This window comes from Poecilia mexicana, unplaced genomic scaffold, assembly GCF_051168715.1.
Source record: "Poecilia mexicana isolate PSO_F unplaced genomic scaffold, ASM5116871v1 scaffold_1, whole genome shotgun sequence".
NCBI lineage: Eukaryota > Metazoa > Chordata > Actinopteri > Cyprinodontiformes > Poeciliidae > Poecilia > Poecilia mexicana.
The window spans coordinates 763156-778017 of record NW_028263370.1 but is presented as its reverse complement, the minus strand read 5'-3'; the positions used below and the strand labels follow the sequence as shown (position 1 = coordinate 778017).

General features: G+C 36.1%; 1 protein-coding gene and 1 long non-coding RNA gene across 2 annotated transcripts; one reads left to right on the top strand and one right to left on the bottom strand.

Annotated features, from left to right (window-relative positions):
- Positions 1-178: 178 nt before the first annotated feature.
- On the top strand, positions 179-7223 carry LOC106905839 (cytochrome P450 3A30-like). Its single transcript, XM_088004036.1, has 14 exons — positions 179-551; positions 679-772; positions 882-934; positions 1092-1191; positions 1335-1448; positions 2502-2590; positions 2920-3062; positions 3146-3273; positions 3914-3986; positions 4099-4259; positions 4346-4413; positions 5149-5307; positions 6720-6882; positions 6996-7223. The coding sequence occupies exons 1-14, from the start codon at positions 481-483 to the stop codon at positions 7095-7097; spliced, it is 1518 nt and encodes a 505-aa protein (XP_087860162.1). The 5' UTR covers positions 179-480; the 3' UTR covers positions 7098-7223.
- A 4223-nt stretch (positions 7224-11446) lies between these two features.
- LOC148161008 (uncharacterized) lies at positions 11447-14737 on the bottom strand. Its single transcript, XR_015762330.1, has 3 exons — positions 14191-14737; positions 13073-13129; positions 11447-11887 (listed from the first exon to the last, which is right to left on the bottom strand). It is a non-coding gene; the product is annotated as an uncharacterized LOC148161008 (long non-coding RNA).
- Positions 14738-14862: the final 125 nt, after the last annotated feature.

Below are 14862 nucleotides of genomic sequence, written 5' to 3'. Positions count from 1 at the left end.
TCTCCTCTAATGATGACGTCTTATCCATTATACATCTCAGGCTTGAGTCATTACTGCTCCATTGGAGAATGTCTACTACTTTAAAATTGCATTACAATACATAATATGATTTACTTTGTTGTGTCTTTTTGTGATCTCTGAATACAATCTAAATTATGAGAGCCACTTTCAACAGTTTTACTGTGTATATGCTGGAGAAAAGCAGAAAATCAGTTTTTAATGCCATTTTCCCTCAGTTTGTTTTTAAGATATCTATCATGAATACTGTAGTCATTCAGACATGCCCAGTCATGTTACTGGATTCATGAGTAGCAGAAACTGCTTTTATTATTTTTCTAGGAGAGCCAAATGAGGCCAGAGGGTGACCAGTTACGTAATTCTTCAGGGAGGGAGTAGACGGCTGGTGAGTTCAGTCGTATTCAAAGTACAAAAAAAAAAAAAAACCTGAGCTCAACAGACTTTGGATATGCTACATCAGTCATGGACTTTTTTCCTTTCGTCTCCTCTGAAACATGGTTTCTTCTGATCTCATTTATCTCCATATTTGTTTTGTAAGTATTTTTTCTGATCAAATAAGTTGTGCTCATTCTGTATAGGAATACTCTTCAAAATAAATGCATCAAAATGTTGTAATTGCCATGAAAATAAGTTACACTTGCTGTACTGCATCCTGTCGAGGTATGGTCACTGGACATACGGAGTGTTTGAGAAGTTGAGGGTCAGGGGACCAAAGCCACTCATGTATTGGGGGACAGTTGGGAGACATAACCAGGTAATTAGATCGTGTGACAGGAATAAATAAGAGGTGTTTTATGTTTTCACCATGCACATTTATGTCTGATAAGAAGCAGAAATTACTAAAAAGATGTTTTGTTTTTCAGGTGTACTACTTGGATGACTATGAATGTGCTAAAAAGTATGGAAGAGTATGGGGGTGGGTCCAAACTTTTTTTTATTATTTACAACCACAATTGCATCTACTTTAATATTGTTTCTGTATTTCCTAAACTTAAATATTTGGGAAGCCAGAAATCTCAATGGTTTTATGCCAAACTGCCCAGCAGCTATGTGTAATGTGTATTATTGTTCAGCTTGTATGAGCTCAGGAGGCCCATGCTGGCTGTGATGGATCCTGAAATGCTGAAAATCATCCTTGTTAAAGAGTGCTTCACACACTTTACCAACCGAAGAGTAAGGACACATAAGATAAACAACGAAAAGAACAAGTGTTTGAAATCCTGTCTCTCTTCTCTAATAATAAAAGCAGTTTCTTTTGGTCTTACAGCTTTTCATTAAGCCTAAAATCACAAATAAACCTGCTATATTTTGGTTAGAACTTCCGCCTGAATGGGGACCTCTATGACGCCGTGAACGTTGCTGAAGATGATCAGTGGAGACGAATTCGTAACCAAGTTACTCCTTCATTCACCTCTGGGCGTATAAAGGAGGTAGGCAGTTCTGGTCAGAGATTTACATATGCTCATTAAATTGACATCATATTAAATTTGGACTCTCAGTTATGGAATAAACACTTCTGTTTTAAAGTGAATAATTGTTCAAAGTTGCATAGTACGCTATGCAACTTCACTGTTTTCCAAAAACAATGTTTGGGCATCCAAATATAAGCATAATGCATTGTGGAGTTAGTGTCACCCACACATTGGCAAAAACATTTAAATACACCTTCACTAATATTTGCACCTTCCCATTGCAAGGTGAAGCTTGCAATGGGAAGCTTCCATGCTTTTTGAAGCCAACAAACATGGGCTTTGGGCTTTCTGGCCTCTCGTCTTGTTGGAAATAACACATGGAAGTTCCTCAAACTATCCCCCATAGATGAAAAAGAAAAAAAAACTTCAGGATGATGAGGAACAATCCAATAACCACCCAGACTCAAGCCTATTATGAACTGAAAACAATTGGGACACTAGTCCAATAAAGTGAGTTTTACTGTGTATAAAAGGCAGTAAACCTTTCGCTAGTAGCAGGAAAAGAAGCAGCACATGTCAGTTTTTTGTTCGGGAACTCCACTGCAGAGCCACTGCTGATTGGTGGAGAATAGCAAGCTGCTTGATTGAAAGCAAACGTACAGACTAATGCAGGCACAGAAAGGGTTTGCTTTCTAAAAAAATTACGAAATACATGACTCAAAAACTATTTTTGTACATTTATCACATCAGCTGAAAAACATACAAATTACAAATCACATACAAATTACAATCTGTTAGAAGCTTGTGGTTTCCCCATGACTTTTAGATATTGATATCTAAAATATTTATTCATAATCCTGTCCATGTTTGAATTATAAAATAATAACTTAAATTTCTTTGGTGTTTTATCAGTGCACCCAAAAAAGAACAGCAAATGTTCAAATCATAAATACAGATATAAATATTTCTGTGACGTTCATGTCCATAATAAGTGGAAACATAAACATCTGGTTGGAAGTATACGCACACAAATATCTTCACTCATAATATTCTCTTTTCTTCTTCCTTTAGATGTTCAACATAATGCAGCATCATTCCTACAAGATGGTTGTTGGCTTGCAATCTAAGGTGAACAACAGTGAAGTTATTACCATAAAAGAGTAAGTAACCCAGAGCAAATTATATGACAGAAAATTTCATCTCTGGTTCAATAATAATATTGATGCATTTAATCATTAGATTATGTCAGACCCTCTGTTTGGACATGGCTATAAGCCTTTAACTTTAGATATTTGGCTTTTACATTACTGATCTATTTATTGATGATTTTCTGGTTATCATTTCTGTCACATTTACATTACATTTCCATTTCTTTTGCATTATGTTTTGTATTTGCGATGCCAAACTGCATGCAATCTCCTAGTGCTGAACACATTTACATACAGGCTGGAAACCTGAACCATGTGGCTGTATCTGGTGTGTATTCTAGCATTTTTGGACCCTACAGCATGGATGTGATGGCGAGCTGTGTATTTAGTGTGGACCTGGACTCAATCAACGAGCCTTCAAATCCCTTCATTACGCATGCTTCGAAGCTTTTTAGATTTCCTGTGCCTCTTTTCTTGTTTCAAGGTATTGTTGTTTGATTTCACCTTTTTGTCCATTAAAACTGCATTATCCAGCATTAAAACCATGTACTTCCTATGCTCCCTCAGGGTTTTTTCCTTTCTTTCTTCCTCTGCTGAAATTCCTTGGAGTTTCACTATTCCCCAAGTCCTCTACTTCTTTCTTTAGAACAGTTGTGGAGAAAATAAGAGCAGAACGGAATGAGAGCTCAAAAACGGTTTGCCAAAAACACACTAGTGCTACACAAATGTTCACAAATGTACCTGTAGATCCTATGAAGTGGATATATTATGCTTTGAAATCCTTCCTTTTCACATGTAAATCACTCACTTATGGTGCAATGCTTTGCTCTGAATTCCTTGTTATTGTAGCTCCACAGACTTTAATCTGACACTGAGAAGAGCCTCTGATGCAGGGGGACGATATAAGGAATACACACTAGAACCGAACATTTTGACTTATTTACTTTGCAACTTCTGCATTATTCAACATGGAATACAAAATCACTGTGATAAAAAAAATGGCAGATTCACAAAACTGATAAGCCAGAAGTCATGACCGTGTTTAGCAGTTCTACAGCAAATGTAGTGACGTCATAGGCACAAAAATGTTAAAGGCAATAGAGGAAAATTAAAAGACTCAAAGATATAACCTAAAAAGAATTTAAAGATATCTACGCAGCACCGGAGAGAATAAATTTACATTTTTTGCACTCCTAGGCACTTACAGTACTGAAAAAAATTTAATTAAGGTCTGAAAAAATGCATTTTGTCTGATATGTCCATTTAAAGAACTATATTCAGTCAAAGCTACGGTAACATAAAATTATGTTTTTCTACTTTCTGATCCATTTTTAGAATGTGGCCGATATTCTTCAGTATTTTATCAACTATCAAACAAAAACCCTCACCAAAGTAATGGAGAATCAAGGTAATTATAAAGGGATTTAACTATACTCTTAGATACAAACTTGATTCTTACAAGATATCATCACCAGTGTTAATGTGCCTTTAACTGATTCCCTTCTCATACGTTCCAATAGGTCTTAATGATCATGAGATCCTTTCCCAAGTCACAATGCTCATCTTTGCTGGGTATGAAACTAGTGCCACCACTCTTACTTTCTTAGCATACACGTTGGCAAGGAATCCTGAAGTCATGAAACATCTGCAGCAGGAAATAGACTCAACTTTTCCAGAGAAGGTACAACCAACATTTCTGGCAAACCATCAAAGATTACAATGCATAAAAATAACAACAAAAATAAATATTATGTTTTAATTCCTCAGGGTCCCATCCGGTATGAAAGTCTGATACAGATGGGGTACCTCAGCAGTGTGGTGGATGAGTGTTTGAGGTAACGTGTTTGATTTTTGTAAAAAAAAAAAAAAATGTAGCTTGATTTTGTGAACAATTTAACATCAGTTCTTATGTTGTGTCTCATAATTATAAGAAATGTTCAACACAAGATGAAGAACATCTTCTGCTCAACGTAAGGTGTTGAACTTATAAGATGTTTTTATGTTGAACATCTTCAACATAAGCTGAAGATCATCCTATCCTTACCACCCCACGTTGAACTTAAGATGAAGAACATCCCCATGAGATGGAGATGTTCTTCATCTTATAAATCTGCTTTCCTGATGAACATCTTCAACATAAACCAAAGATCATCATATCCTTCCTAGCCTATATTGAATATAAGATGAAGAACATCCCACATTGAACACAAAATGTTCAACACAAGATGTTCAAGAAAATCTTTATAACTTGAAGATGTTCTTCACCATATGAAGATGCTCCTAAGTTGAACATCTTCAGCAAAAAAATTTGTTCAACATAAGATGTTCAACTTCTTATGTTGAACATACTGACCATGTAGGTCAATATGTGCAAACATACAACGTAGCAGCTGTTAGTGAAACGTCTACTCATGGCTTCAGCAAGGAACCAACTAGTGGTACTCAGATTCAGCATACCTTCATATCCTCTATACCTAATTTGATTTTATTACGTTTGAGATTTTTTTTTTTTGCTGTGTGACCCGCAAGACAACACAAAGGTTAAGGTAAAAAGCTCTGTGTTTTTGCAGGCTCTATCCCCCAGCTGCACGTCTGGAAAGAATGGCTAAAGAAACTGTGAAGATCAAAGGAATCACAATCCCCAAGAACATGATTGTTATGGTTCCAGTTTATGCTCTGCACCGTGACCCAGAGTTATGGCCAAATCCAGAGGAGTTCAAACCTGAGCGGTGAGCTGACCTGTGCTGAGATTTACACTGGAAACTCTTACTGAGTACTTTTAGTAACATGTTAGACCTTGTTGCAGTGGTGTACAAGGTTTTAAACCCCTTATTTGTTTCCATATCTTGTAGTAATTTTAAGAAGTCTGATTTAACAAGACAAAGGATTTCCAGTAATTTGTACTTTTTCAGCATTTTAAGTTTTCTGTCAAATGGTTTTACCTGACCATGACAGGAAATTGTAAAGTAGATTCTTAAAATTATGAAAATGGAGGAAACTACCTACCACATCAAGGCATAATCATAGCTGAGAGCATCCTTCAGTTAGTCTTCTGTTTGCCAAGATTTCATATAATAGCCCCTACGAATTGACTTGATGGTGATTAAAATCTTTTCTTGTTTTTGTTTATTTTTTTGCCTGTCAAACCTTATCTTGGACTTTTCTTTTTCAACAATCACTAAATTACATTTATTTAATTAGTCCAGTTTATGTTGCTTGTTTCACAAGCTGAATTAGAACAAAATTTTCAAGTATATTGACAGCTTGTAATCTTTGAAATCTCCCACAATTATTTAACAGTCAGAATCAATGCATATAAGAGATAAAAGATAAAAGTCAATACAGAAGTTTTTCAAAGTGATCTCGTTGTTTACCTTGTCCTGTGTTAGAGGCCTGGCGTTAACAGCGTTGAAAAGATTGGCAGTGAATAGTAATTTCCTGGCTTGATTAAAAGTGACTCCATGCTGGTGGAAAAGATAATAAAACTCCCAGTAAATATTGTAGTGAAAATAAAAATGTCCTTGTGACAAATTGCCAGAAGGCAAGCATCTGCACCTGCAATTTAAAACCTGCACTTTTATAAGTTCTCTCTAATAAGACACTGGGGCTTTTAGTAAATATCACAATAGGCCCAGTGTTTATTAATTTAGAGTTTAATTGCTTAAAAAATAAAAAACAAAGCAAATTTCACAAATTCTCAAGGATCACTTTGAGAATTTGTGAAATTTGTTTAGGAAAATAACTACAAACACACAACCATACTTTGAGTTTTGTTTGATTTCAGATTTCAGATTTATTCAAGTCCCTAATGAAGACATGAATAAATCCCATACTTGACATTCACACCAAGTATGTGAATATAAAACGACATAAAAATAAGTAAGAAACAATAAAACCTTCCCAAATAAGACATCAAATATAAATCAACACATAATGAGAACAGCAGTATTTATCATTGTCGACCGACATTTGACTGTCAGTTGTCAGTTTCTTTCATTTATTCAATTGCACTCATTGTACATGGTCTAATGAGTGCAATGGGTTTGCACATTCCTGCTGATAAAATGATAAAACACACAGCCAAGCAGTTAAAAGTGTCATACTACTTTATGAATCATTCTCTTTTTGTGCTGTTTTTAAGATTTAGTAAGAAGAACAAACAGAGCATCAACCCGTATACTTACCTGCCGTTTGGGATCGGACCACGGAACTGTCTGGGGATGCGATTTGCTCTGGTAATGATCAAACTGGCCTTGGTGAAAGTTTTGCAGAACTACAGCTTCCTGGTCTGTGACGAGACTGAGGTATTATTACAAAAATAGTTTTCTTTCAAAAATATACAGTAAGAAATGTCAAAGCACATACTGCAGAAAAATTGAAAAGAACCTACTTGACTTCTTGTTTTTTATTTCCCAAGATCCCTCTGAGGATGCACCCTGAGGGCCTGATGGGACCTCTGCAGCCAATCAAACTAAAGCTACAAAAACGCTCCCTCAACTCAGCAGACCTGGACAACTGATGACTGACTGACCGTATATCGCTCAAGGCTAAGCCTATGTATGCAGTTGTTAGTAGCAGTTTGATTTGATAAAGAGCATTTAATACTAATTTTTGTTTGTTAATAAACAGCAATATTTCAGTTCAATATTTTGGAACATTGTCTTTAGGTTTTCTACATAGTTTAAAGGTGCCTTTCTGTTTCTCATCCCTGCCTGAGTTTACCCAGACTTGTTGAAATCATATTGATCAAATAGAAAAACATTTGTCAAAGTATGAACTTAATAAAGAGAAAGTCAAGATATTAAGATAATTTCTCCAAAAATATTCTTAAGAATTATATTGAAATACGATTGGTGAAAGAGCACAATTTTTTACTATTATATTATTTCCAAACTGTTACCTTTTACAAAATATTGGGTCCACATAAAGTAAATCTTTGTCCATTTTTAACTCCTCATAAGCAACACTGACAACACATTATGAAAAAAAAAACTCCCAAATGTCATATGAAAAGGTTTGGGCACCCCTATTAATCTTAATTATTTTTAAATATTTGGGTGTTTGCAACAGCTATTTCAGTTTGATATATCTAATATATAACACAATAATATTTCAGTATTGAAATGAGGTTTATTGTACTAACAGAAAATGTGCAATATGCATCAAAACAAACTTTGACAGGTGCAAACATTTGGGTACCCTTATCATTTTATTGATTTGAATACTCCTATCTACTTTTCACTGACTTACTGATGCACAAAATTGGTTTGGTAACCTCATTAAGCTTTGAACTTCATAGCCAGGTGTATCCAATTATGATATGGTATTTAATGTGGCCAAATGCAAGTTGTTCCCCTATTTGAATCTCCTCTGAATAGTGGCAACATGGGCACCTCAAAACAGCTCTCAAATGATCTGAAAACAAAGATTGTTCAACATAGTTGTTTAGGTGAAGGATACAAAAAGTTGTCTCAGAGATTTAATCTGTCAGTTTCCACTGTGAGGAACATAGTAAGGGAATGGAAGATCACTGGGACAGTTCTTGTTAAGCCCAGAAGTGGAAGGCCAAGAAAAATATCAGAGAGGCAGAGAAGAAGAATGGTGAGAACTGTCAAGGACAACCCACAGACCACCTCCAAAGACCTGCAGCATCATCTTGCTGCAGATGGTGTCACTGTGCATCGTTCAACAATTCAGCGCACTTTGCACAAGGAGAAGCTGTATGGGAGAGTGATGCAAAAGAGCCGTTTCTGCAAGAACGCCACAAACAGAGCCGCTTGAGGTATGCAAAAGCACATTTGGACAAGCCAGCTTCATTTTGGAATAAGGTCCTGTGGACTGATGAAAAAGGCGTTATGCATGACGGGGAAAAAAACACAGCATTCCAAGAAAAACACTTGCTACCCACTGTTAAATTTAGTGGAGGTTCCATCATGCTTTGGGGCTGTGTGGCCAGTGGGAATCTTGTTAAAGTTGAGGGTCGCATGGATTCCACTCAATATCAACAGATTCTTGAGATTAATGTTCAAGAATCAGTTACAAAGTTGAAGTTATGCCGGGGATGGATAGTTCAGCAAGACAATGATCCAAAACACCGCTCCAAATTTACTCAGGCATTCATGCAGATGAACAATTACAATGTTCTGGAATGGCCATCCCAGTCCCCACACCTGATCATTGAGCATCTGTGGGATGATTTGAAGCGGGTTGTCCATGCTCGGCGACCATCAAACTTAACTGAACTGCACAGTAAAAAATAAATTCCGTAAAAAAACAAGGAAATGTCCTGGTAATTTTCTGCCAGTACATTTTCTGTTTTTTTACGGAATTTCCGGCAGAATTTTTTCCGTAATTTAACAGATTTTTTCCCATAATTTAACAGTTTATATATGTTAAATTTTAAACATAGAAAACTGTTAAATCGGAAAAAATTTTAACTAAAATACTGTTAAATTACAGGAAATTTTTGAGGGAAATTCTGTAAAAAAAATATCCTGCAAAAAGTTACCAGGACATTTTCTGGGGTTTTTTTTCTTCCAGAATTTCCATCAAAATATTTTCCATAATTTAACAGTTTATGTCAAATTTACCAATATTTTGTCAACCCAAAACTGAAGTTCTGTCTTTTTACTCTGTCTTGATATATTCACAAACTTTTTTTAAAAACCTTGGACATTTCCAAATACTTTTGTCTTCCAAGCCATTGAAGTCTGTATTTTATAACATATGTTAATTAGAGTCAAATATATTAACCCTCCTGTTATGTTCGTTTCTGAGGTACAGCAATAATGTTCGCGGGTCAATTTGACCCGGGGAGTGTTTAGTCATGCTATAGTGTCAGAAACCAAAAAAATCCTCCAAATCTTTTTTGTGCCTGATTATTAACTCCTATACTAACCATTTCAATCAATATTTGTGCAATTATGTTTTTTTATTCCTCACAAATAAAGGATCAATGACAACAATTTACTCATTCGGACATAAAAAAATGTGATTTACATTTTTTTTATGCCCACTGAAAAACCTAAACACAAAATAACACTAATTATCTTTGAAAGTCATTTTTTGTAAATTTTTTTATATTACATTTAGATTTTTTTTTGAAGGGGTCATCTTTATGATTGAACTTGAGACACTATTCTGCCCTGGGTCAAATTGACCTGCTGACTAAAATCAAGACAAATGAGTCCTGAAGATGATCCTCCAGGTGGATTTCCAGTTTAAACCTGCATGTCCAAAACATAACTGGGTTTTTCATCACATGCTGCCCAGATTTTTATGTCATATTTAGCTGGTGTAGAAGGCATATATAGTGTAAATGAGCAGCGACCTCTGAATGCCAGCGGTGATCTTTATGAATGCCACAAATCTTCCATCTACTGTGACATTGGAGCCTGTTTTATAGGACAGGAGAAGTTACAACCCACATGTTCCACACTGTTCTATTAGCTGCTAGTTTGTCTTGTCTGTCAATTGTCAAATCAGATTACTCTGGAGAAAAGTCTCCAGAAACATTATGGCCCGAAATATTACCCTGCTTGTCTCTGCATCCCTTAAACTGGCTGTTGATTCATCCTTTGACTTGAAAATTCTGGTCAGAATGAGGACCTCCAAATATGCATGTAAATGCATCTGGTCCAGCTCCTTCCAGTTCTCTCCAAAAACTCGCCTTCCTTTTAGACTTGTCATTTCAACAATGATTTTCTGTATTGCACTAGGCACGAGTAGCTCAGACTGACTTGATGTTTGTGATGTGAGTTACTGCCATCCTGACATGATCAACAAGAAGTTCCAGAGCTTCCACTGTTGTCATCTTTTTATTTCCTGCTGCTCATTTCCTGATCTCCGACAGTGACAATATTACATGTACCTTCAGTGTGTAATGCGTTTAGGAATCCCTTGCAGAGAGTATTTATGTCCCCCCCCCACTTCTGCTTAGTGTCCACTCAGTGTGGGTGGAGTTTGTCCACAGGAACAGAAAAGGTTCCTGTCAAAAGTTGCATGAACACCTGCTTTCTGGCAGCTTCCTAGTGAAGTAAAGAGAATAGTGAAAGAGTGGGTTTGTGTGCATGTTTAGGGGTGTGTGTGTATGTGTGTGTGTGCATGCATGTGTGGTGTGGTGTGTGTGTGTATGTGTGTGGTGAAATATGTCTCATAGGTTCAAGGAAACAAATAGAATTGGACATTTTTTTAACCTTTTTACCCTTCAACTCGTATGCCGGGTCAAATTGACCCGAACAGTATCTATGTAACAAATGGACCCAGGGGGGGCTGCAAGTGTGTAAAATGAACCATTTTCATTTTATACATAGAGTGCACCTATTAAGACAAATAGAAAAAATTTCATGCAGAAAAAATACTTCTATTTTTTTAAAATTTTTAAACTTTGAAACGGGTCAAATTGACCCGGAACATAACAGGAGGGTTAAAGTTAATGTATTTAATATATTCTTAACATAACTTTGAAACAAAACTAATTTTTAAGTCCACAGGAAATGTAGTTGTAAAACACAAAACACTGAGTTTGAAAGTAGCTCGTGCAAAGTGATATAAAAATGAAACCATTCTACAATTTGCAGACTTTATTTTGCAATTTAAGACCATAAATTGACGTCATCTAGTCTTTATAACTAACCTTTGCTATTATACATTAAGAGCTAAACATATTCTTGAGCTTGCTAATGCTTATCTTCTGTACATCACAACTAATTTATTGTATTTAACTATACAAACTTTCAACTTATAAATTAAATGTAAAGCAGTCTTGACTCTAGTCTTTGAAATCAAATAAACAATTTTGCTAATTAACATGGAACATATAAAAATTGCTTTGGATCATGAAAATCATAGTTGTAAACAGGACCAACATACTTCAAAATAATTTTTTTAATGAAATACAGGTATGAATATTCAGTTAAAAATCAAATACATAAACACAGCCTAATGCCAACGACAGTGGAAGACACTGGATTCATGAGTGTGTGCTCTCATTACCGCTAGTCGCTGTGAACATAACAAAACAGTCCATTTTATGTTTATGTTCTGCAAAAAAAGGTTAATCCAACTCTTAGGTCCAGTTACCAAGAGCTTGAAATGTTCTGACCAGTTCTTGTGCTTCGCAAAGGTTCCTGGTGCACCAGGTTTGATGAGATCAATCACATTTAAACTTCAAAAGGCTCAAATTTTCCATGGATTCCCATTCAGTTCATTAAGGGAATTGAGCCATCTGGTTGGAATGCAAAGCTGCTTCTTCACCTTCGTCGGCGACGTGTCAGTCGACCTCGTTCAGGGTTTGAGCCCAGAAAAACTCTAAAAAAAAAAAAAGATAGAGAATGGATATTCAAGTTTAACACAGAAACTTACTTTTTCTAAATTACATTACAGCAGCACATCACCTTGCTCATCAGCGTCTCACCAATTGCTAATAGCTCTTTCACAAATATTGAGTAATTTTGATGAATTCTGACATAAAAAATTTACACTAGGAGTGTGTCAATTGCAGATTTCTGGCCAATCTTTAAAAATCTGACTTGTCAACTCTGATTTTGGCCGATACTGATTGTCTTGTCTGAATATTGCTAAATGCAGCAAAACGTCATTGGGTTGGCAACAGTGGGGTGACTATTGATAACTGCAAACATGGAGACATGACCTGGTGGGCCGGTCTATCAGTCAAATGTCTCTAACAGGAGAGGAAAGCGGTTGATTTTTAGATCTTTGCTGAGGTAGATGAGATCAGTGGATGAAATCACCTTCACATGTACTGGCGGATCACCAATCTTCAAAATTAAAGATTTGGGGAAGATTTATTGATGCACCCCTAACATACACAAGTACAAATATTTTCTTGAGAAAATAAAAACATACACTAATTTTTACATATTTGTTAAAATAAAGTCACCATGTCATGATTTTATGTAATGTATAATTTGTGAAAATAAACTCCTCCACTTTCCCTGAGCTACTATTTCCATCTGAAGAAATTCATCACTCCCAACCAAAAACAACCAATCAGAAACAGGAGGAGAGTCTTAGCGCTGTCAATCAATTTACCATTACAGGAAAACCATTTATCCACTGTCATCGGTGTCCATGATAACTAACCTCAACATTCATGACAGGTTCCGTTAGCTGTAGCGTAGCCAAACGCAAGAGATCGGGGAGAAGTGGGATGAGCAGCACCACAAGAGTTTGTGATTGACACGCTAACACCTGCCTCCTGGTTCTGACTGTTTGAATCCAGTTAGCACTGGCTAACAGAAGAGCTACATGTTTTTTCCAAACATTATCTCTCATGCAATATCAGGACACATTGACAGCTTCAACAAATATGTAAAAAAAAAAAAGTATCATAAGTTACATAGTGCTGCGTTAGACATTATTAGAAAGATACAACAAAACATTATGTCTATATTATTGTAGAAAAGACCACACATTTCTTAATTTAAACTAAAGGTTTAACAGGTTGAGTAAAACAAAAACAAATGTACACACCTATTATAAAGATGCCTAGTTGCTTGCCAGGAAAAGTTCAGGAGTGTCTGGAGGCAGCTGTTGAAGAGAGAAAACAAAATAACTATACAAGGAGAAAAAATATATAAACACCAAAACATGCAAGTCTTCCAATGATTAAATCAATCATTTGTTTTTTTTTAACAATTAAATGAAATCATTTGTTCTGACAACAAATTTAGAACAGTACTAGTTAGTTTTTAAGCTAAGCTGCAATAACCGATAATGAGTTTGCAAGCAGGCTTTTTTTTTTTTTGCAAAAGTCACTTATTTACTCTGTGATGTTTATTCCTATTTCAGAAACAGGAAAATTAACTATCTGTATGTACGATCCACTGACTTACAATTTATATGAGGCAAGAAGCTTCTGACCCACTGTAACAGTTTATCAACCTAACCTAATCTCAACATGCCTGATTAGAGCACCGAACATGCAACAAATTTAACGCTAACTGAAACACGAGCCGTCCCCACCCCAGTCTTAAGGTCGTCCCCTCGAACGGTTTCCCTCCGCCCCCATTACGTTCGTTCGTCCGTCCCCTGGTCTAACGGCTGCTCCCGCTCCCCCCGGCCCCCAGTTTACGTTCGTTAGTCGTTCGACCACACTCCCCCCCGCACCCTCCCCCACTAACTAATACCTACTCCAGGCGACATTTCCCATATTCTAAAACCCCAAACTTGACATCGAAAGTATATTTACCGAAGTTAAATGGCCACCTGCTTTTATGTTAACAACCGGAACATCAAATCATGTTTAGCAAATAAAACAACTGCAGCTTGACATTTTTTTAAAAAGCAGGATTGAGACACAAGTAGCATGACGCCATGAACGGTTAGCTTTCACGCGCCCAGTTCAGTTTGACTTGAAAAAATGGCCGGTACTTACCGCGTTCGGTAAAATAAATAAATAACAGTAGTACAGCAGTCACCGTGTTTTACTTTTATAATACACAAGCAAACGCAGCATTGTAAAAAAAAAAAAAAAAAAGGTATAAATTATCGTGAGACTCCTGGCACACCAGGAGTCTCACGAAGTCAACTACAAATATTTCAAAATATTATTCATAGAAAAGAAAGTGTTCTTATTTATTTTACTTTACCAGGGAGGTGGCAGAACGGTAACTCCAACTCTTCATCCAACCGAAGTCCAAAAGATATATGTTGCAGGGTCCGGCTAGGGAGCTTGAAATGTCGTCTGACCAGTTTTCGCGCTTCGCGAAGGTTCTTGTTCCCATGATGCAATGCGTAAAATTGAAAATACAGTAGAAATACCTGTAAAACTAAAAAACGGAAAAATTCCTTCAAATTTCTACGGTACATTTACCAGTTTTTTTTTTTACAGTTTTTTTTTTTACAGGAATTGTTTTGTAAAGAGGAATGATCAAAAATACCTTCATCCAGGATCCATGAACTCATTCAAAGCTACAGGAAGCGACTAGAGGCTGTTATTTTTGCAAAAGGAGGATCTACTAAATATTAATGTCACTTTTCTGTTGAGGTGCCCATACTTTTACACCTGTCAAATTTTGTGTTAATGCATACTGCACTTTTTTTTCAGTCCAATAAACCTAATTTCAATACTGAAATATTACTGTGTCCATAAGTTATTGGTTGTATCAAACTGAAATAGCTGTTGCAAACATCCAAATATTTAAAAATAAAAATGATTAAGATTAATATGGGTGCCCAAACTTTTTCATATGACTGTATTTAGCAATATTAGATACCCTGGTAAAGGAGGTCTAGTGACTACTTTAAAATCTATGCAGGAT